We start from the raw sequence: 23074 nt of genomic DNA, 5'->3' as shown, positions 1-23074 counted from the left end.
ATGTGGAAAATGTTTTAATTACTGTATTAAATGTAGTTGGGATTCTATATGCATGCTAGACTAAGTCAATAAATTCCTGCTAATAATGTAACTAATTGTTGATTCACTTATACTACTAGAAGTTTTTAAGTTTTTGGACCCTATCATTGGGAAAACAACTCACCAGGCTGTTTTGGGCCCCCTTATATGACAATATTCATTAAGTATTTTAGTGTTGTTGGTTTTTGTTTTGTTTTGATAAAGCACCATTACCAAAAGCTTTCAGGGGAGGAAAGGGTTAATTTTATCTTGCAGTGGCTTATAGTCCATCATCCAGGAAAATCAGGACAGGAGCAAGAAATCAAATGGGGGGCGGAACCTGGAAGCAGGAGCCCATGCAGCGGCCATGGAGGGGTGCTGCTTACTGGCTTACTCTCCATGGTTTGCTCAGCCTGCTGTCTTACAGCTCCCGGGACCGTCAGCCCAGGGTGGGCACTGCTCACAGTGAGCTGGGTCCTCTCACACTGATCATCAGTTAAAATTAAAAAAAAAAAAACGTACCACAGGTTTGCCCACAGGCCAGGCTGGTGGAAGCATTTTCTCAATCGCGGTTCCAACTTCCAGAGTAGCTCTAGCTGTGTCAAGCTGATAGAAACTCTCCCACACAGTGGGTAGTGAAGTCTTCAGTTGTAGCCTTTAAGGCTTGGGGTATCCCAGCTGAGGTTGTTGTCTTCTAGGGGAGGGGCCTGTAAGAATGGAACCCCCATTATGAGATGAATGAGGTACCCAAGTTCAGGTTTTACCTCTTACTAATTTTTGGATGCCCTTAAATTTGAGTCCGAACATGAAACCTCCTGATTATGATTTTAGGACTCCTGATTCTCATGATTTTTTTGAGGCTATTTCAGAATGAATAATTCCAGCAATTCCTTGTGGATATATTACAATATCACACTTTTTTCGAGGCAGTGTCTCTGGTATCCCAGGCTGCCGCCCTGGGACTCTCTGTATAGGCAAGCTTGAACTTGGTTGTTTGTTTTGTTTTTCAAGACACGGTTTCTCTGAGTAGTCCTGGCTGCCCTGGAGCTCACTTTGTGGACCAGGCTGGCCTCAAACTCAGAGAGATCTGCCTGCATCTGCCTCAGGGCTGACTTTGAACTTATCTTCCTGTCTCTACCTGCCGAGCACTGGTGTTACAAGTGTGCACCACTATACGTGGTTTTATGTTATGCCCAGCATCAAACCCAGAGCTTCCTACATGCTCAGCAAGGACTCTGCCAGTGGAGAAACATCCCTAGCCCTTTTGTTATTAAAAGCCATAGAAACTTCTGTAAGATGAAGTCTTAGATGAAGCATTAATAAGCTGTATCTTTCTGCTGTGTTTGGATTTCATCTTAGAAACTGTGGTGGTTAGCTTAATTATCAACTTGACACAGCTTGAGAGTCCTAAAGGAGGGATTGTCAACATGGGGTTGGCTTTTGAGAATGTTTGTGCAAGATTATCTTAAATTAATTGATGTGAGAAAATGAAGCCACTGTGGGTGACATCATTCCCTAGGCAAGGGTTCCTGAATTGCATAGGAATGAAAAAAGTGAGCTGACCACAATCAAGTGAGCTCATTTCTGTTGGTGACTGTGGAGGTCATGTGATCAGCTCTCTCAAACTCCTGCCTCTGTGACTTCCTTGCAGTGATAGACCTATAGCCTGGAAATTTTAGCTAAAATAAACCCTTTGTCCCCTAGGTTGCCCCCCCCACCGCCGCTTTTTTTTTTTTTTTTTTTTTTTAAATAAGAGTGCTTTACCACAGCAACAGAATTAAAAGTAGAACAGAAGCCCTTTGGTTTGGTTCAAGCTTGTCTCTAGACCTCTGCACAAAGACACAGCAGCCCAAGCTGCAATGTTGGCGATCCTGGTTTTTCTAGTGTCTGTGGAGCAAAGAGCTTGTTTCCCAGCAGATGGAACTGAAAGGATCAAGGAGTTCATTCTAGGCTCAGTGATGTCTGAAAGGCTTAAGATCGGCAGTGTGCCACAATTCCCCGCCATCAGCCACTGGTCTTCTGCAATTGTTGACAAATAAAGATAGGCATTTTAGATGTTGGCTGACAACTAATCATAGGAAAGGCATTGTTACTTTGAGTGCTGTAAGAATACAACAGCAGAAGCCTTGCACTTTTGAAACAGGTCAGTCAAGTTCTGTCTTATCTGGGAGTTTGCCTCAGCTTGCTGAGTTGGCAGGAGTGGCCCCCTGCTTGCTGCCCAGGCTACGCACATCACAAACATTCTGTTTCCCATCACTCCCAGTGCTCAGGAGAAATTCAGTCTTGGTGCTTTGTGTTAGGATGCAATTCCTTTTCATTAAAGTCAATTATGTTATTCGTGTGTGGTGTATGTGCTCATGTGTGTGCATGTGGAGGCCAGAGGTTGCTGCACCTCTTCCCCAACTGCCTTTCTTTATTTTTATGTGTGTGTGTGTGTGTGTGTGTGTGTGTGTGTGTGTGTGTGCGCGCATGTGCATGTGCACGCGCTCATATCAGAGTGTCCGGCCAGCCACAGAGGTCCCAGGAGGAATGTGACTGGTGATCCAGGGAGGTTAGGAAAGGTCCCTGGGCCCTCAGAGGCAGGGAAGGACTCCCCTATGTTGATGGGGACAAGAAGGGGGCTCCAAGGAGGCAGCAGGCTTTGGTCCAGGGACGATGGCAGAGAGAAGAACTCTGCTGTGGTCAGTCCCTAGCTTTGTCCTCTCTGTGCTAAAGCAGCATTTTTTTTTGCTTTGTGGGCCTGTCTGGGAACTTTAGATGTCTGCAGTTCATATTATTTACAGTTACTAAACAGTCTTAATCCTGTGTTTGATCAACTTTATTATTTACTCCAAGTTGCTCTGTCTCCAAGAAGCTCCTTGGATTTTTGCCTGGCTTGGTTCTTTCATATGACAGGGCTGTGGTCAGCGCTCTGGAAGAGCCAATTCTTTGAGCTAGAGCATAGTTCTTTGGCCTCTTTTAAATTTTGTATTAAAATGTGTGTAGTTTATTTATTGTGTCTACGTGTGCTTTTGCAAGTGTGTGTGTAAACGCATGGGTGCCACAGGACAAGAGTAGAGGGCAACCTATAGGAGATCCGTTTTGTTTTATCTCTGGGGGGTCCTGGGGATAGAACTTGGGTCTTCAGGCATGGAGGCAAACAGCTTTACCCTCTGAACCATCTACTGCCCCCCGTTGTCTCCTCATGTCCCCTGGGGTAGCACAGGCTTGAGATTGCTCTGCCTACCTAGGAAAGCCTATGGTGGAGTACAGAGTGGGTAGCCTCAGCTCTTCCTAGTCCAGCAACTCTGGGGAAAGCATTGCTTGCCTCTCAGAGTGGGTGGCCTCAGGTCCTTTATAGCCCTACGGTTTCCTACCACAATCTAGCTCATTCTGCTATAGCAAAATACCTTAGATTGGGTAGTTTATAAACAATGAAAATGTATTGCTTCCAGTTCTGGAGGCCAAGAAGTCCAAGATCAGGATGGCAGCATACCAAGACTCTTTCTTCTTCACGGATGCCTCCTTCTCCTGGTGTCCTCCCAGGGCCCAGTGTCAAGAAAGCTCCCTCAGGCCTCTTTCATGATAAGATTACTAATCCCATTCAAAAGAATGAGACCCTCATGACCCCATTACCTCCCAAAGGCCTTACTTCATACCACACAGGGGATGAAATTCTAGCATACGGATTTTGAAGGTCAAAACTTTCATATTGCGGTAATCAGCCACTGGAGGATCTAATTGCTTACCTGTGAGCATTCTCTGAGTGAGGGACGAAAGCAGTCTGAATCGCTGCTTTAAAGAAATATTTGCTTTTGTTTTGGGACAGGGTCTCAAGTAGTCCAGGTTGGCCAAGAGATGAGGATGACCTTGACCTCCTGATCCCCCTGCCTCCACCTCCTCAGGGCTAGGATTGATGCAGTGCTGGGGATGGAACCCAGGACCTCATGTGTGCCAGGCAAGCACTCTACCAATGGAGCTACGTTGCCCAGCCGTGGGAATCTTGGCTTTTTTTTGGCTATCATTCTAAAGCAAATGTCCAATAGTTGAGCCACCAGAGACCCGATCCAGTTGGAGTTAGGTGGCGTCTGCTCTGATTTCTTCCTGCTATCCTCTTTCAGGGAAGCCACCCAGATATCCCTGGTATGCCGCAAGTCTGAGTGGAACCTACTGGGAGGCTGGAGTGACCCCGACTGCCTCGTCCAGCCAGGTGTCAAGATGCTGAGCCGGAAGCTCCCCAGGCTGCTCCGCATAGACCAGGTGCCACAGGTACGTGCTTTTGTTGCATGGCTGAGCTGCAGGGTCTTCAGGGGATCGGCCTCTGCCATCGGGGAGCTCAGGGTGCTTTTCACAGGCCTCTTCTCTTTAAGGCTGTCCTCTGACCCTCCTGCAGAAATCAGGACCCCCTCGCCACACCCATGCACCAGGCTGGGAAAGGGTAGTCCTTCAATGCAACATCTGTGTGGCATCCAGAAGCACAGTCCTTAGACCTCAGATTTGGGCTAGCCAGGGAAAGTAGTAGAAGGTGCTGGGTAGAAGGCTGGTTAGGGCCTACTGTGGTGCTTCAAAGCAGGCCATGGAGCAGTCACCTCAGTATGGCTCTGCACATATGTTCTCTCTCTCCCTTGCTTTCCATACCTCTGTTTCATTTGAGACAATCTTGCCTCCAACTCACAATCCTCCTGCTCTGTCCTCCCATGGGCAGGGATTATAGGCTACACCATCATTCCCAGCTCCAGCCTCCACACTTGCAGGAAGGCCAGGCCAGGCATGGGGTTGGGCAATGGGGAAGTGTAACAGGTCTTTCTTTGGACTGCTAGCTCCCAAATAATGACACGGAGACTTCTTACTAATTATGAAAGCTTGGCCTTAGCGTAGGCTCATTTCTAACTAGCTCTTAAAATTTAAATTAACCCGTTTATATTAATCTGCATTTTGCCACGTGGCTTTGTTACCTCTCCTCAGTACAGCAGTCTGACTTCTGTGTCTGGCTGACGAATCCCCCACCTCTCAGATTCTTCTCAGAGTTCCTGTCTCTACCCTGAAGACCCGCCTATCCTTTCCTGCCTAGCTTTTGGCCATTCGGCTCTTTATTAAACCAATCAGAAGGTGTCTTAGGCAGGGGAGGTAAAACAGCGATACATCTTCACACAGTGTGATCAAATATCCCGCAACAGGGAAGGGCTTGCTTAATAGTTTTTCTTGTCTCCTTTCTGTGGATTCCTGGGATTAGGGAGCCATCCTGACATACATGGTACTCACAGACACCCTGCTTCCATACACCTTGAGATTTTGGTTACATGCTATACCAAACTTGTGTACCTCTATAGTCTTGCTTTATAGAGAAAGCGCAAGACTATACCCCTGGCTCTGGGTCAGGTTTCCTTCCTGCAGGACTGAATTAGAGTCGGTGCTATTTTGTGGTGGGACATTCCATATGGAGAGGAGAGCCCCTTTCTGCTTAGCTGATTGCCCCACACTGATGTCTTGCAATATCTAACCAAGCTCAACATCACCAGCAGGACACTGAGCGGAGATACCTGACAGGCTCTAATCTGGAGGTCTAGAGCTAGGGGATGCTAGGGAGACGGCACCGGGCAGAATCATACGCAGTACAGAGCAGCTGTGGGACGAGATGAGGAAAGCTGGAAGTTCTGAAGGAGGTCCTTCAGCAGGGCTCTGGTCTCACAGGGCAGCCCACTGCCCTCGCCGCTCACACATCAGTGGCTGTGACTAGTGATAGGGTAAGTCTTGCATTTATTCATTCATGACATTTCTATTGACTTCTTCCTGCATGCAAGATGTTTCTCTACGGGACTCAGAGGAGACTTGCAGGCAAACTCTCCTAAGTGGGCTCCTCTGAAGCTCGGGGGACTCTCAGAACACTCCTGAGTACTTTGTAAAGCAGCTCAGGGGAGAAATCTGTCACTTCCTCTCAAGGAAGGAAGGGATCGGGAGAGAGACAAGATGAGTTTTGGGCCTGGGGGATAAGGAGTGGCAAGGTGCTGCTTGTTGTGCGAGCCTGAGGACATGAGTTCAAATCCCAGAACCCAAGTAAAAACACTGGTGAAAGCTTGTAACCCCAGCATGGGAGACAGGGACAGATATGGATCCCTGGGGCTCACTGGCCAGCCAGCCTAGCCTAGTCTGCACAGGCCAATGAGTGACTCTGTCTCAAAAAAACAAGATGGATGGCCCCTGAGGAAGACTGACAGATGACACCCTGGAGATTGTCCTCTGGCTTCCATACACACGTGCACACATCTGCATGCAGATGTGCACAGATGAACACACATACACACACACATACACACACACACATAAAATAAATGAAATAAAAAATTTCAGTGTCCCCTAGGTATAACCTTGGCACCTCATGTAGCTCCCTGGTGAAGAAAAGGATGATTTTTCAGTGACTTTATTCAGACTGCTCTGCCGTCTCAGGTCCCATCTGGTGCTACAACCCAGGTTCACCGTTTTTATTACTATTTTTTTTTTGAGTCGTCTCTTGTCTTCCTCTGCTTTTCCACCCTTCCTGTCATTGCGTTTTAACTGTGCCTTGTGTAAACAGCTCGTGGTTGGGGGTTTATCTTGGCGGCACATGTCTCTTCTCACTGCTCCGTGCGCTCCGTTAATGTTTAGGGTGATGTGTTACAGAGGGATTTGCATCGGTTCCAACTGTCTCGTGTGAATCTCTTTTCTCTGCTTCTGCCTTCCACTGCAGTTGCTTGGGATAGAGCGTCACAGTCTTAGCTTCCTTATTCCCTTTTCACGTTCTGTTTCCCCCTCTACTTAGAGGCATGTTTCTCTGTCTGCTGGTTTAGAGATCACTTCAGCTGTTTTATGAACAGCTGTCCTAGGCACAAGGGGTAGGCAAACAGGTTAAAAGTTACCCAGGATTGACTGGGAATGTAGCTCAACTGACAGAGTACTTGTCGAGCATGCAAAAACGTGCCAGGTTCAAGTCCCAGGACCATGTGCCTATACTCTCAGCACTCATGAGGTAGAGGCAGGAAGATCAGAACCTCGCAGGCATCCTTGGCTACATAGTGAATTTGAGGTCAGCTGGGCTCCTGGGACCCCAGATACCTCAGCGACTTGAGGGGTCAAAGATTTCTTTCCCTTCAAATGACGTAGCTGTCACTGGGAAATGCAAGCAGGTGGAAGATCTGTCATCTCCTAGCTGCACCATCTGGGACAGGTGGCCTCCAAGGTCACCACAGAGGGGAAAAGAGAGGACAGCATCTTCAGGAGGGTTTCCCAGAAACAAGCTCTGAGATAGAAATTGGTGTGTAGGAAGTTCACTGGGGTGCCTTCTCAGAAACAGAGCCCCTGAGAAGTGAGGATGGCAGGGTGGGGGAGGAGCCCTGGTATCAGGGGCTCTCCCCATCACACAAGCCCATCACATGCCCATCACACAAGGGCTCTGCCATGAACAGTTCACTGTTCAGAACTGCCCCGAATGAAAAAAGTAGGTCCAGACTTTGAATCCTTGGTAGGTGGGGGTGGGCTGATCCTGAGAAGGGACCATAATGAAGGCAAGATTGTGCCCTTTGACCCAAAACAATTGCCCCAAAGAGGTGAGCTGGCTGAGTTCTGAGTGTGGAAAACATCTCTCTGAATTGCACTCTTGGCTCCCCAGGTGAAGGCACCTGCAGCCAAGCTTGACGACCTGAGTTCGATCCCCAGGATTCACATGGTGGGAGGCGCACACCAATTCCTACTAGTTGTTGTATAACCTCTATACAAGCACTATCACACACACACACACACACACACACACACACACACACACACACACACACAGAATAAATAAAAATTATAAATGTGAAGAAAATGTACTGTAATTTCCAGGCACTGTAGCTTTGAACCATCCTGGCCTTTGAGCCTTACCTGGAAATAATCACCTGACTCCGACCTGACTTCCAGCAAGTCTAAGAAACGGGGCAGCACACGGGGCCGCTGGTGACTGCTGACTTTCTGCCATCCCTGACTTCTTGGGCCTGAAGACTTTTAACGGTTAACAGTTCTACAAAGGCGTCAGTCGTTGCTATGAATGTCGCATTAAAACCATGCTTCACCCTTTTGGAGGAATAGCCAGGTTTCTGTTTTGCTTTTTCCGATTTCTGTCTCAGTCTTTCTAGACTGTTCTGGAAAGCTCCTTGGCTCGTCTTTCAGTTGCTAATTCCTCCTCAGGCAGGCCTAGTCTTTAGCTTCCCCTTTCAATGTCACTTTTTTTAAAATTGTTTCTAGAAGTTACTCTATTTAGGCCCTTTTCAAATGTTTCTGCTTTATATTTCTATTTCATTGAACACAGTTCTTTTACATTTCAGCGTCTTCTTCAAGCTTTTCTTTCTTTCTTCTCCCTCCTCTTCTTCATTTTGCCTTTTCCCTTTTCCCTCTCTTTTTTTTTTCCCTCTTTTGCTCTTTGGGTCAGGGCCCCACTATGCAGTCCTGATGCCTCGGAACTTTCTATATAAACCAGATTAGCCTCAAGATGATCCTCTTGCTGCTGCCTCTTTAGTGCTGGGATTGCCACCCTGCTCCACCACACCTAGCTGTGACTCCATCCCTCCGGTCCTCGATTAAATTTTTTTTATTTTTGAGGTTTTACATGTTTTTATTTTGTGGATGTTTGGCCACATGCAGTGCCTATGGTGGCCAGCAGAGGGCGTCAGGTCTCTTGGAACTAGAGTAACAGACGGTCATGAGCCACCAGGTTGGAAACTGAACCTCAGTCAGCTAGAACAGCCTGTGCCCTTAACCGCTGAGCCATCTCTCCAACCCTTGTGACTCTGTTTCTGGCCCTGCTCTTGCTGCTGCTGTTCCTGAGTGTGCATGTTTGAGTTAAGGTGGAGGTCCTTGAGGGAGGCTTTGGGCTTGCCTCTGGGACCTGCAAAGCCTTGAGCTTTTCCTCTTTGTAACTGCATTCCTTATCCACTTGAGACGTCTTGGTTCTCAGAGACAGTGTAGATTTTGACCAAAATCCCACAGACAGATTATCAGAGGGCTCTGAATCCTTGGGAGTCTGTCATAGGGTTTCATTGCTGTGAAGAGACACCATGACCACAGCAACTCTTATAAAGGAAAACATCTCATTGGGGTGGCTGGCTTACAGTTCAGAGGTCCAGTCCATTATCGTCATGATGGGACATGGTAGCAAGCAGGTAGACATGGTGCTGGAGAAGTAGCTGAGAGTCCTACATCTTGCAGGCAACAGGAAGTGGACTGAGTATCATACTGAGTGAAGCTTGAGCATACATGAGACCTCGAAGCCTGCCTCCACAGTGACACACTTCCTCCAACAAGGCCATACCTACTCCAATAAAGCCACACCTCATAGTGCCACTCTCTTTAGGGGCCATTTTCTTCTAAACCATCACAGGGGGGTTTGTTTGTTTGTTCTGTTTTACTCTGTTTTTTATTTTGAGACGGGGTCTCTCTATGTATCCCCAGCTGTTCGGGATCTCACTCGGTAGCCCAGGCTGGCCTCAAACTCACAGAGATCTGCCTGCCTCTGCCTCCCCAGTCACCACACCTGGCAGAGATTTTTCTCTAATCTTTAATCTTCCTTGGTTTCCAGTAACTCTATTTATCACACTCTACCAACTGAGCTATACTCTTTGCCAAAAATGCCTATTTTTAACACCACTCACCAAAAATACCTATTTTTAAGATTCTTTTTAAAGTGAAATAGTTGGCCTAACTTGGAAACGAGATTGAGATGGGCTCTTCCCACCAAACTCAGCTCCACATAGATGATTTTTTTAAGCGTTGGCTAACAATATCCTATAACAAATACCAGTAGAGAACTCAAACCCATAATTAATGTAATCTCCCACCTTGGATCAATCAGAGATCTTTGGTTTCATTGATTTCTTCTAGGCACTGTGTATCTTATCTAAACGAAATCCACATGTTCTCTTCTCTTAACCTTCTCACTGGGTGAAATGAGAGTTTAAGGTTAAATTGGCTATGTGTTTCAGGAAGTTATCTCATCCTGGGGATCATTCAGAGAATGACATACACACCTCTGAACTGTTTCAAAGAATGCTTTCAGGGGCTGGAGAGATGGCTCAGTGGGTAAGAGCATTGCTCAGTGGGGAAGAGCATTGCTCAGTGGCTAAGAGCAGTAGCTGATTTTGCCGAGGACCCAGGTCCAGTTCCCAGTCCATGTTTTCTTGCAACTGTCTGTAACTCCAGTTCCACGGGGTCCAGTGCCCTCTTCTGGCCTCCACAGGCACTGCATGCACATAATGCACAGTTGATACATGTGAGCAAAACACCCACATGCATAAAATAAAAATAAACAAATCTGAAAGGAAAAAAAAGAGGTTCCAACTGCAGCAAACAACTCAAAACATGTTGAGTTTTGAGTTGTTTGCTGGAGTTGGGCACACTTTGGGATTTTTGTCAAATTCTGACTTTTATTAGTTTCCTGGTACTTCTGTCACAAACTTTTCACACATTTGGTGGCTTAAGTAAAAGAGGCCCAGAGGTCTAGCCTAGCGCACAGGGGTCTATCCCAGCACACAGGGGTCTATCCCAGCACACAGGGGTCTAGCCCAGCGCACAGGGGTCTATCCCAGCACACAGGGGTCTAGCCCAGCGCACAGGGGTCTAGCCCAGCGCACAGGGGTCTAACCCAGCGCACAGGGGTCTAGTCCAGCACAGAGGGGTCTAGCCTAGCACACACAAGCCCCCGGACTTCATCCCTATCACTGAAGAAACGAAACGACAGTGAACCAGCTATATTGTCTTACAGTCCTGTGGACCACGAGTGTGGCATGGATTGGTGGGCTAGAATCCCAGTGAAGGACGATGTAGGGAGAACCTGTTCCTTACTCTTCCCAGCTTCTAGAAGTGCCCCATTCCTTGGCTCCTGATCCACTCTCTCCATCTTGAAATCCAGAAACCTTGCATTTCTCTGGCCTTCTTTCTGCCTGCAAACCTCTCACCAGACATCCCCTGGTCCCGACTTCTCCCTGGGCTGGCCTTTCATGCCCCTGTGTATTAAGTGGTGTTCTTTTCACTGTGCCTGATGCGAACAGCTTAAAAGGAGGAAGGAAGGATTCAGCTCAGGGTTTCAGTCCGTCGCAGCAGGGTGTGACACAGCAGCTCACATCACAGTGGCCAGGAAGCAGGGAACAGGGATACAGGAAGGGACCAAGACAAGATAGAGTTCCCACAACACACCTCTACAGATCGACTTCCTCTAGCAAGGCCCAACCTCCTGCTTTTCAGCACCTCTCATAATGCTCACGGCATGCATCCACCAGGATATGCATCCACTGTCTAGGTCAGGGCCTTCGGGATCTAGTCGCTTCCTGAAGGCCCATCAGTGGACGCTAGGCCCCCAGTACAAGATCCTGTGGGAGCATTTTAGACTGAAACCATAACACTCTACCTTGGTACTCATCTTGCCACTCTTACTTAAAGGGAATGTCCTCTTCTGAGATAAACTGGATTCTGGGCTGTGGGGTGGCAGCACAGAGGAGCATCAGGAGCTGGGCTGTAAGAGCTGAAGCATCAGCATCTGCAGAAAGCTGCTTAGAAAGCGATCTCCCTCTAGGCCTGCTGGGGCCTCCATGTCATTCCAGCTCTCTAGAGCCAGAAGCAGGAGAGTCAGGAGTTCAAGGCCAGTTTCAACTATATAATGAGTTTGAGTTCAGCCTGGGATGCATGAAACTGTCCCAGATAATAAATACATAACTGAAGATTCTTATACCGGCCACCCAAGTGCAGTGAGACCCTTGGGTGACCTGCCAAGCTTATGAGTGATGCTGCGCAGCTTTAGAAGAAGCTCTGAGGACTAAAGCTCTGGGTACCAGAAGACCAAGATTGAGATGCGGGCAGGGCTGTTCCTCTGGGCCTCCCTCCTTGGCTCACAGATGGCTTCCCTCTTATTGCCTCACGGTGGGGTCTTCACTTTGTACACACACACACCTGGAGCCTCTGTGGCAATCCAGACTTCCTCTCCCTAGAGTCACCAGCCAGATTTGATAACAGCCCATTCTAATGGCTTTGTTTTAAGTGTGAGACTCTCTTATCAGGGCTGGGGGTGTAGCTCAGAGAGAAGGCTTCCCTAGAATGTACAGAGCTCTGGGTTTGATCTCCAGCTGGGAATGGTGCTGCATACCTGTAATCTCAGCACTTAGGAGGTGGAGGCAGGAGGATCAGAAGTTCAAGGTTATCTATGAGTACATGGGGAGTTCTAGGCCATCTTCAAATACGGTGTGTTAGGGGATAGCAGCATTTCAACATATAAACTTGAGGGGGACTGTAATTCTGTCCTCAACGACACTTATAGAAGAGACTGAAGCTCAGAGTCGAGGACAGGACGGTCCAGAATCCCACCCCAGGGGACCGGGTGAGAGCTGTCCCTCTCAACAGTGCCCTGCTTAGCAGTACGGGAGAGAATGCACTCATGGCCGGAAGTGGAGCCTGAGGCTTGTATGTGGGTTTCAGCCTGACTCCTGTGGTCACTGGGAACAGGAATAGATGTCCTTCCCCTTTCCTCTGTCAGGAGGACCATAAAGGACTCTGCAAGGTGGTTGTGAAGATTCTGTGACGTTGGGACAGGAAATGAAGAGCACGTGCTAGATGGCATCTGCCGTTCCTCCCACATCCCCTCTTCCCCTTTCCCTTTCTTACCATCAAAATCTGTTAGTTACCACAGGCCAGAGACGCTCACTTATTTCCCCTCAGGTGATTTGCAGTTTCATAGCTAGAAAAACCGAAGGGTGGAATTTCAGGCCTCAGCTGGCAGGTGCACTGGGCTCTTGGTGTGTGGGGAGCCTTCCACAGTGCCAAGGTTACAGCCGGCACCAGAAGAGCAAACTGCCTGATTCACCCTTCCACCCTGGGGGCCTGGAGGTTCTCCCTCCTAATAGACTGCATGCGACTTGGTTTCATTTCGCTCCAAATTGCCCAGTCTGCCACCATAGATTCGAAATGGAACCCTGCAAATCGATTCTGCTGTGCAAATAAGCAGGTGCCTGCTTACTCCGAGGGAGGGGGGTCGCTGGAAACGGAGCCAGGCTTGCGGGGTAGCGAGGCGATGATTGTAATTTGCCGTTGGGGATCAAACTGAGCTTGGCATACGAAATTGTTTTCAAATGTCCTCTTTGCTGTTTTGATGTATGTAGCCTGTGTGCTTCGGAGATCAGCTCCATGTGTGGAGTGCTTTGCTGAGGCTGGGGTGGCGAGGGGGAGGGACTTGCTTCCCCCTTGTACTCAGAGCTACTGGGAGCAGGAGCACATCTGAGTGCTAGCAATTTGGGCCAATAAATAGAGGTTCAGGGAGGGGAGGGGTGGGTCAGTGGGTTATTTCAAGTAAAAGACATTCTTTCCTGAGTCACAGAAGGTTGTTGTCTTTATCTGTCCCCTACCCACAGGCCATGGCTTCTCAAGAGCTACTTGAAATCCTGCCCATATCACATGGGCTTGTCATACATGTCTAGGACACGTGGAAGCAGGCTCTTTAATCAGTACCCAGTCCTGGCTTTGTCAAAGACCTCTTCTCCCACCCTCAGATTAGGGACCAGATCTTTTTCCTCCTCCTCCTGCTCCTGCTCCTGCTCCTGCTCCTGCTCCTGCTCCTCCTCTCTCCTCCTCCTCCTCCTCCTCCTCCTCCTCCTCCTCCTCCTCCTCCTCCTCCTCTTTTTAGACGGAAACGTGTAGCCCAGGCTGGCCCTGAATGTCATATGAAGCCAAGAATGGCTTTGAAACCGGTCCCCCTGCTGCCACCTCCTGAGTGCTGGGATTAGAGGAACGCACCACTCCGCCTGGTCGATGCCATACTGAGGAACAAATCCAGGGCTCGGTGCTTGCCAAGCAAGCTATCTACCAGCTGAGCTACATCCCCAGCCCTGGGACGAGATTCTCACATGTGGCTAACAGGGTCAATATCCCAGCTCTTCCCTTCAGGCTTTTGACTGTTCCCACCTGTGCTGGCCAGAATGCCAGGACCCACAAAGAGGAAAGTAGTGGTTGGTGGCATGCTGAGTCACCTGGGCAGTTTGTGAGCGACCCCTTCTGGGCTAGCCAGAAGCCTTACTCCTTGACATGCAACCACCTTGCTATAGGATCAGATTCTTTATCTCCCACTCTCCCAGATAAAGTCAACCACTCTGGCTTGTTTTCAGCAAGAATCTCGTCAGGTTGGTTTAGCCGGGTTCCTCTCATCTCTTAGGGATTTTCCAACGACTAGCCCTCAATCTGCTCCTTGGCTAGAGACTCCACTTGCCTATGCCACAGCTATTACAGTGGTCCTGAGTAAAGTCTTCCTTGCTGTGTGTTACGCAACAATTTAAAGTAAGGCTCTGTTTAGCTAACTCACACAAAGGAGCAAACAAGTAATTATGCATGCTCCTTTCTGGAGACTTTGCACCTTAATAAGCACCCAATTCTTTAGTCTGCTTCAAAACTTTTAAAGGATTTATTTAGTTAATTTTGTATGTATGAACATTTGGCTTGCATGTATGCATATGCATCAGGTATGTGCAGTACCCAAAGAGCCCAGAAGAGGGTGCTAGATCCCCTAAAACTGGAGTTAACTGATAGCTGTGAGTTGGCATGTGGGTGCTGGGAACTGAACCCAGGTCCTCTGTAAGAATAGCAAGTGCTCTTAATTCTGAGCCATCTTCCCAGCAACCCCCCAAAAAAATCCCCACTGGAATTTTTTTCTTTTTAAAGTAGAAAAGAAAAAGACAAACACTTGAAAAGTAGTCTGACGATGGATCAATGAGAAGCCCTTGGGAGGTACATTTTCTGAGGGAGAACCTTCTGAATGCCCCAAATTAGAGACAGCCTGTTCCACATGCATCAAAGGCAGAAGGCCCACGTGCTTCCTTACCCATAGCCCAGGTGGAGGGTGCAGGTCCAGATTCCTATGTCTATGGTATGACTCTGTTCACTGTAAGCCAGGTACATCAGCAGACCAGTGAATCTGAAACTGGAACAAGGGCTGGGATGCGGCTCTGGTTGTATGTTAGAAGTACGGGGTCTGATCTCCAGAGCCCCATAAACCGGGTGTGGTGGTGCATGCGTAATCTCAACACTCTGGAGGTGAAGGCAGGACGATCAGAAGTTTACAGTCATTCTGTGCATCTAGTTCAAGGCCAGCCGGGGCTGCATGAGATCCTTTCCCCAAAAGACAGAATATTAAATGATTGTTTTTTTTAAAATGGAAGCAAATCAAAACACTGAGACAAGTTCCTGGAGTCCAGTTGAAGAGTCACAGGAGGGATTATATGAGGAGGGGTGGGGGTCAAGATCATGATGGGATCATCACGATCACAGAGACAGCTGACCCAAGCTAGTGGGACCTCACAGACTCTGGACCAACATGGGACCGAAATAGGCCCTCTGAATGTGGGTGACAGTTGTGTGGCTTGATCTGTTTGTGGGGCCCCTGGCAGTAGGACCAGGATTTATCCTGGTACATGAACTGGCTTTTTGGAGCCCATTCCCTATGGTGGGAGGCCTTACTCAGGAGCGGGAGGGGCTTGGTCCTGCCTCAACTTGATGTGCCAGGCTTTGTTGACTCCCCAAGGGAGGCCTTACCCTCTCTGAGGAGTGGATGGGGGGTGGAGTAGGAGAAGAGTTGGGGTAGGGGAGTAGAAGAAGCAGAGGGAGGGGGAACTGTGGTTGGTATGTAAAATGAAAACAATTTTATAAAAATGGAAGCAAATCATTTTCATTAGCTAAGGCCCAAACCTAATTCAAATTGTATTTCTTTTTTTTTTAAAGTATATATATTTACTGCTGTCTTAAATATGAGTTTATAATGTCTTTTATTTATTGACAATATAAAACATGTATACAATGCATCTTGATCCTGTCCACCTCCAACTTCCCCCTCTCACTTGCCCCCACTCAAATCATGTGTGTGGTGCCCAGGGAAGCAAGAAGAGCGTGTTGAATTCCCTGGAACTGGAGTCACAAGTGGTTATGTGGTTACAAGCCATCATGAAGGTGCTAGAAAGTGAACCCAGGTCCTGTACAAGAGCAGCAAGGGCTGTTAACCGATGAGCTATCTCTCCAGCCCCCAAACTGTATTTCTTTATGAGACCATAAATCAGCTTCTCTGTCCCCCCTCCCACTGCCTAACCAGTTTCGCCAGCACTGAATTTAATGTTTCCTAAAATTGGTATAGCTAACACGAGAAAGCCACACATCTGCTGCCCTGGTTAGTCTTAACTGTCAGCTTGACACAGCCTAGAGTCTTCTGAGAGGTGAGCCCCCACTGAGGAACTGCCTTGATCAGATTGTCCTATGGGCGTGTCTATGGGGGATTCTCTCGACTGTTAGTTAATGTAGGAGGGCTCCCGCCCACCGTGAGCGGCACCATTCCCTGGGCAGGTGATCCCGGGCTATCTAAGAAAGCTAGCTGAGCCTGAGCCTGGGAGCAAGCGAGTTAGCAAGCAGCATTCTCCGTGGTTCCTGCTGTATTTCTTGGCTGTGAAACGAGTTTCTTGATTGGAGTTAATGATGTGTGGAGTAGCCAGCAGGCCTGCCTTGGGCTCCTGTCAGTGATGGGCTGCGATCTGGGATTATAAAAGTCAATCTTTCCTTTTCCAAGTTGCTTTTGGTCAGAGGATTTTATCACAGCAGGAGAAAGGAAACTGTAACACCTACCGTGCAGGTCACCACCTTCCCATTTCATAGGTCCCATGGCACCACAGGGGCGTCAGTGTGGTTCTTCTTTTTTGAGATGAAGTCCTGCTATGTATGCCAGGTTGGCCTTGGGCTCGTAGAGATCCTCCTGCCTCAGCCTCCCCAGGGCTAAGATTTCAGGCCTGTGCCTTCTGAATATGCCTTCTGACTTACTTTCTTTATAGCTCTGTGGGAACTCTTGACTGGAACAGCGAGAGGTAGGAACAGCTGTGCTCTGTGCAATGCTTTGCTTTGGTTTTCAGTGCTGTGAAATAAAAATAAAACCCAAGGCTTCATGCGTGCTCAGCCGGGGCGGGGGGGGGGGGGGCTCTTGCAGCTGCCCCTTCTCCCACAAGACAGCAAAGGGGAAACTTCAAGTGTGTGACTTGATTTCCATCATGGGGACTAAATACCAAGCAACATTGTGATAATTTGTCTCTGCCAACCCAGTCCTATAGTGTGTGTGTGTGTGTGTGTGTGTGTGTGTGTGTGTGTGTGTGTGTGTGTGTGTGTTCATGCATGCATGCATGCATGTGTGGAGGTCAGAAGATAACTTGCAGGAGTCAGTTCTCCCCTCCCACCGTGTGGGTTTGGAAATTGAACTCCGGCCGTAAGTCTTGGCAGTGAGCACCGTTACCTGTGAAGCCATCTCACTAGCTATAATTTACCTTCCAGAGGTTATGAGTCTTTAAACCATTGAAATCAGTGGTTCTAGCCAGGCATGATGTTTTACACATATGATTTTAGCATTGGGGAGGCTGAAGCAGGAGGATTGCTATGAGTTTGAAGTCAGCCTGAGCTATACAGAGTGAGCCTGTCACAAACCAAACAAAAGTGGTGTTCTTAACCAGAGTTAGATGTTGCCGCCAAGAGACCATTCCAGTGTCTGAAGACTTTGAGTTGTCATAACTTGACATGGGAAGGGCTTTGCAGTCAGAGTGAGTGCTTCCAGCTGATAGACAGGCCAGGCACACAGCAGGCCAGTCTTCACATCAAAGAACCATCTGGCCCCGGATGCCAGACGTGGGAAGAAACCTTGAGCTAAGCGACAACACGAAAAGGGAGATGCATTTCCTGTTATCCAACTAGCTCAGCAAATGGAAGCCTTTCCTTTTCTGTGTCCTTCCCAGCCCCTGCCCCACTGTGAGTATATGCATTTCCGTAGTCGGGCAGGACTAGAGTCCACTTTTCCTCCCTTGACACTGCATTCTGAGTTGGGGGCCCGCTTGCCGCAGTGTTTTGTCAGTTGTGGTGTGTATGAGCGCATGCGTGTTCACGTGCAGGTCAGAGTGACACTGGACATCCCCCCTGTTGCATTGCCACCTTCTTTATTTACATATTTATTGAGTCAGGGTCTCTCTATGTAGCCTTGGCTGGCCCGGAGCTTGCTACATGGACCATGCTGGCCTTGAACTCACAGAGATCTGCCTGACTGTCTTCTGAGGGGTGCTCTACCACACCCAGCTGCCACCGTATTCTTTGAGACAGCATCTTGTACTAAACCCAGTGCTCACCAATTGGCTAGAATGGCTGCCCGACAAACCCCGGGGGTCCTTCTGTCCCCATCTCCCCAGCACTGGAATTACAGGCTCTCCCTGCTTCCCATGCTTAGGACTTCACACTGGTGCTTGAAATCCAAACTCAGGTACTCATGATTGCACAACAGACCCTTCGCCTACTGAACCATCTCCTAGCCCTTTGTTACCATGTTTAATGGATATAATACAATACAAGTCAATACCCCAGCTCTTACCCGGCCAGTCTAAGTTTCTTACTGGAGGTATTGGGGGAAGAAAGAACGGTGCTTACCAAGTGGCCTCTTGGGGACTGTGTGGCTCAATGATCCTGCTGTGGCCAGCCTCCTCTTCCCACAGTCCAGGCTTCAGCATCACTGGCCTCATCATCAAAAGGCCTTTATGAAGTGCCTTGTGAATACATCATCCCACTGGCAGGATCTCTTGCAGAGATCACCCTCCTAGCTTCTGACATCCAGGGCAGGCTGGCTCAGGTACACAGCATACATGCAAGCCAACCACGAAGGCATCTAAAGACCAGGCCTTGGGCCTCAGGCAGAGTGCAAACACGGACCCTTAGACAACATTCATGCCAAGGGTAAGCGTAGCTAGGAATGCAAAGCCAGGCTGCACTCCCAAAGCCAGCCTGGCCCTTGGGTCCCAACTGGCGAGGGACTGCTTGGAGGACAGGGGATCTCAGGAGCTCCTGGGAAGGGAGTGGACAAAGACAGGAAGGGAGAGGACCAGGTCAAGGAACTACTCAGTCACCCAGGAAACTTGATGCTAGCCAGAGACACCCGTCCCTCTGTCTCACCTCCTCGCCCGTTCCTTGTCTTCACTCCACAGGTGTTCCACGAGCAGGGCATCCTCTTTGGCTACCGACACCCACAGAGTTCCGCCACTGCCTGTATCCTCAGCCTTTTCCAAATGACCAATGAGACCCTCAACATCTGGACGCACCTGCTACCCTTCTGGTACCTTTCGGCCCCCTGGACAGCCTATCTCATGGGGGATCCCTGGGGGCTACACTTCTTAAAAACACATCTGGGTGGCAGGGAGATTTTATGCTAGGGTCAGGGGTCCCCCAGTGGGTACCGGTGCATGTAAGACCGACGGGGAAGAAGCTGGGACTGTCATGGACTGAGCACCAGGCTGTGAATTGCCATAGGATTCTAGGGTTTCTATTGACTGGGTAGCATTTATCTTCATCTCCTTCCGTCTTACAGGCTTTGCTGGTCTTCAAGAAGTCTTTATTAAAATGTCACTAACTTGAGCAAGTCACTTAATCTCTCCGAGCCAGGCATTTTCTGCCTGTAGAGCAGGGTGATCCTCGGTCCATGTCTTGGGGCTGCTGTGAGGAGTGAGAAGAGACCCTGAGACAGACAAAGATACAGGAGCTGGAGATGTAGCTCAGTCTGTAGTGTGTCTTCAACAAGCCCTGGTTTCAGTCCCTAGCACTGCATAAACTAGGCCCAGAAGCCTCACGCTATAATCTCAGGACTCTGGAGATAGAGGCTGGAGGAGTTAAGGTCACCTTCAGCTACATAGTGAGTTCGTGGCCAGCCTGGGCCACATAAGACCCTCTCTGAGAAAACAACAAAAAGTCGCAGGCACAGTCGTGGGTGCTTGCAGTTATCTGGGGATTATAGGGGTCATATACTGTTGGTCACCTTTAATGGAGCCAAGCTATGGGAAGTAAGGGTGCAGGAATGGAGGTTCCAGGAAGGCCAAGAGGCTGAAAAAGGTGGGGTGCAGACCAACTTTACACACCTTGAGCCTTTGCTTGGTAATGGAGAGGTGGAACAGGGTCACCTCTCTGCATTCAGGTGCAGCTCTCTCTGAGTATCTGTGGGGATTGGTTCCAGGATCCCCTAAAGATGCCAGAACCTGCAAGTTGTCCATGCATCAGGTGGCACAGTATTTATAGATCTCTCTGCACATCTTCCCATGCACTTTAAATCATCTCCAGATTCCTTAAAATACTAAGGCAAAGTAAATTCTATGCCAAAGGTTGTTACACTGTTCAGACAACAAGGACAAGAAAAACATTGCTATGTGTTCAGTACAGAAGCAGCCCCTCCCTGCTGGGATATTTGGGTTGAATCTGAGGAATTAGAATGTGGAGGTCTGGAGGGTTGAGGACCTTTGTGCTGACATGATAACAGATGCAGCTGGAGAGGGGCACCTTCCATACAGCACACGGATGGTGGCCCAGGCCAGGCCTGAACAAATCCTTTGAGTCCTACTGAGAAACTGAGATAGGTGGAGAGTCCCCGAGTGTGGCAAGCGGACACAAGTCCCAGGAAGGTCCCTGTGCTTCAGCATGGAACAGCCAGCCCTACCGGATGTCAGAAGACAGAGTGGGGGATCCAGCAACTAACAGGAGTGGGGAGAGATGACACAGTCTTGGGGTGAAGTGGGATGATCCGTAGAGAAGCTTGACTGCCCTGCGGCCTGCACTCTGGGCAGTGGCAGCAAGGTCTGGTAGCTCAAGAAGGCCACTAGCCATGTTAAATCTTTGCTTACGTAGAAATCTGAGGCTGGCAGGATGGGTCAGTGGGTAAAGGCAATGGGCAAGCAAGCCTGGCAGCCTGAGTTTGATCTCCAGAACCTATGTAAAGGTAGAAAGAAAAAACTGACGTCACACAGTTGTTCTCTGGCCTCTATATATGTGATATAGCATGCACATGTGCACACACACACACACACACACACACACACACACACACACCACATTCCATATATACAATGATAAATGCAAAAATTTTTAAATACTTTATGCTATCTGAGCATGGTTGTACATGCCTGCAATCTCAGGACTTGGAAAGTTAAGGCAGAAAGATCGTGACTTTGAGGGCCAGCCTGGGCTATCCGCTGGGCCCTGTTGCAAAGCAATGTCGACAGCAACCTGTACACGCTGACAAACTGCACAGGGGAACAGATCCAGGCTGCCCCTCTGCCCCTCACTCTCCTCCCCAGAGTTTCGGGGCCACCTGTTTTCTGTGTGCCCTCCAGAGCTTTCCCAGAAAGCCTTGACTGTGACATATGTGTACCAGCCCCCTGTCATTTCTCCCATGGTCTCCCTCGAAGATCACATTATCTGTGTCTGAGATGCTAAGGCCTCCAAACAGGTGTTCTGACTGGAGGATGGGCCATAGTTTGCTTAGGCTTTCTTGTTGTCTTGGTTTAGTTTTTTTTGAGATAGGGTCTCATGTAGCCCAGGCTGGCCTTGAGCTCTCTGTATAACCAAGGATGATCATCCTTCTTCTATATCCCAAGTACATGTGCCATTATGCCTGTCTAAGTTTAGGCTGTTTTGAAGTTTGTGCTACTACATAATGCCTACCATTGCTTATGTATCTTGAGGTCCATGCACAGCTGAGCTGTCTACACTGCTCCCAGCTCCCAATGCCAAGCCAAACTCTCAGATGATCCACTCCAACAGTGCAGAGCACTGTGGAGAATCTGCATTAGGATACCTCAAGCAAGTAGGAGGAGGAATAATCTGTTGTTGACAAAAGGAAAATTTTGAAGGAACAGCAAACAGCTTAAGTGCCCCATCTGCTAGACCATAGGAGAAAGACCACAGTGGTAGCCAGAAAGGCTTTGTGACCCTCCTTCAGTACTGTGTGAAGAGATGTGGAGAGTCCCTTTTCTTGGTGGACATTGTGGGAAAGGGACCTAGCTCTCCAGTAGAGGTTTGTGAAAGGGAGGTGTTTGTAGGCAGAACCCACATATGGATGGTTGGAGGCTAGGTAAATATGACTTAGGATGAACTTCCCAATACTCAGAGCTACCATGAGAGGGGATGAGACCCTCATTCTTAGGGGTATGTAAGCTGAGACTGGAGAATATCTTAGGCGGGATGCTGTAGGAAGGATCCTATCTCTAAGGACTGTCTTTTCACCCTACTTGTCTGTTACCAGTTCACCGCTTCAAGTCAATAAGGCAGGCACACTTGTCCCCCTGCAGCCTCTCTGGTACATGTCATTTCATTGTATAAAGAGTCACTGGATGGGCTGTGTCTCAGTGGGGTGGGAGGCAGAAGACATTCAAGAGAGGATTGAGTGGGTGCATGTTCTGTTCTAGGTTCTTTGTGTGGAGGTTCGTGACTGCACTGTATATGACAGACATCCAGAATGACAGCTACTCATGGCCTATGCTCGTGTACATGTGCACCAGCTGTGTGTACCCCCTTGCCTCCAGCTGTGCGCACACTTTCAGCTCTATGTCCAAGAACGCCCGGCATATCTGCTACTTTCTGGACTATGGTGCTGTCAACCTCTTCAGCCTGGGTACGTGAGGCCCTTGCCCGTCCATTCCCTCACCTTGAGAGTGCCACTTGCCTGTCTCCCAAGAGACTTGATGGGTTTTGGAAGAGTCATGAGGATGCAGGCTCTGTCCAGGGCTCTGTAAGAAGCTTGTTCATACCTGTGCTGTCTGTGGATATACCCTGACCTGTAGTGTTTGCCAATTCCTGTGGTGTAAATGCCCCCCCCCCCCTTGCCTCCCATCCTGTTCTCTGAGTGGCATCACCAGTTGTAGAGGTCTAAGGAGAAGCCGAGGAGCAACCGCCCAACATAGTAACTCCATCACACAGACCCATGCGCTAAGAACTTAGGAGTCTGGTTACTGTGATTTATTTAATTGTAACGTTTAGTGAGGGCCGAGATTAACCACAGGCTTGCAAGGACTCTGGAATGTTCGGCTTGGCTCTCACAGGCCACCATGGGCTGCCCCCAGCACATCAGGGCTGGGACCTGGTATATGTGGAAGAGAAAGGAGGACGGAGTCACAAACCACATTCCCCAGAGGCTTGGAGGTGTCATACTTGCCCAAAGCCCTGCAGGAGTGGACGGCGAGCTGTTGGTGAGGCGGGTGAGGTGGTGCTGCCCCATCCTCCT

At 48.9% G+C, this 23074-nt stretch overlaps 1 protein-coding gene across 1 annotated transcript in view; it reads left to right on the top strand.

The window, feature by feature from the left end:
• Paqr5 (progestin and adipoQ receptor family member 5) overlaps positions 1 to 23074 on the top strand; it is a 77274-nt gene that overhangs the window by 34018 nt on the left and 20182 nt on the right. Inside the window, exons 2-4 of the mRNA XM_052763178.1 lie at positions 4119 to 4266; positions 19017 to 19144; positions 22260 to 22465. Coding sequence (XP_052619138.1) covers positions 4216 to 4266; positions 19017 to 19144; positions 22260 to 22465 — 385 coding nt within the window. The 5' untranslated portion in view covers positions 4119 to 4215. The remainder of the gene's footprint in view (positions 1 to 4118; positions 4267 to 19016; positions 19145 to 22259; positions 22466 to 23074) is intronic.

Source organism: Peromyscus californicus, unplaced genomic scaffold, assembly GCF_007827085.1.
Source record: "Peromyscus californicus insignis strain IS unplaced genomic scaffold, ASM782708v3 Scaffold_11__1_contigs__length_118956290, whole genome shotgun sequence".
Lineage (NCBI taxonomy): Eukaryota > Metazoa > Chordata > Mammalia > Rodentia > Cricetidae > Peromyscus > Peromyscus californicus.
Note: the sequence above shows the minus strand (reverse complement) of the source record. Positions and strands in the feature narration are given on the sequence as shown.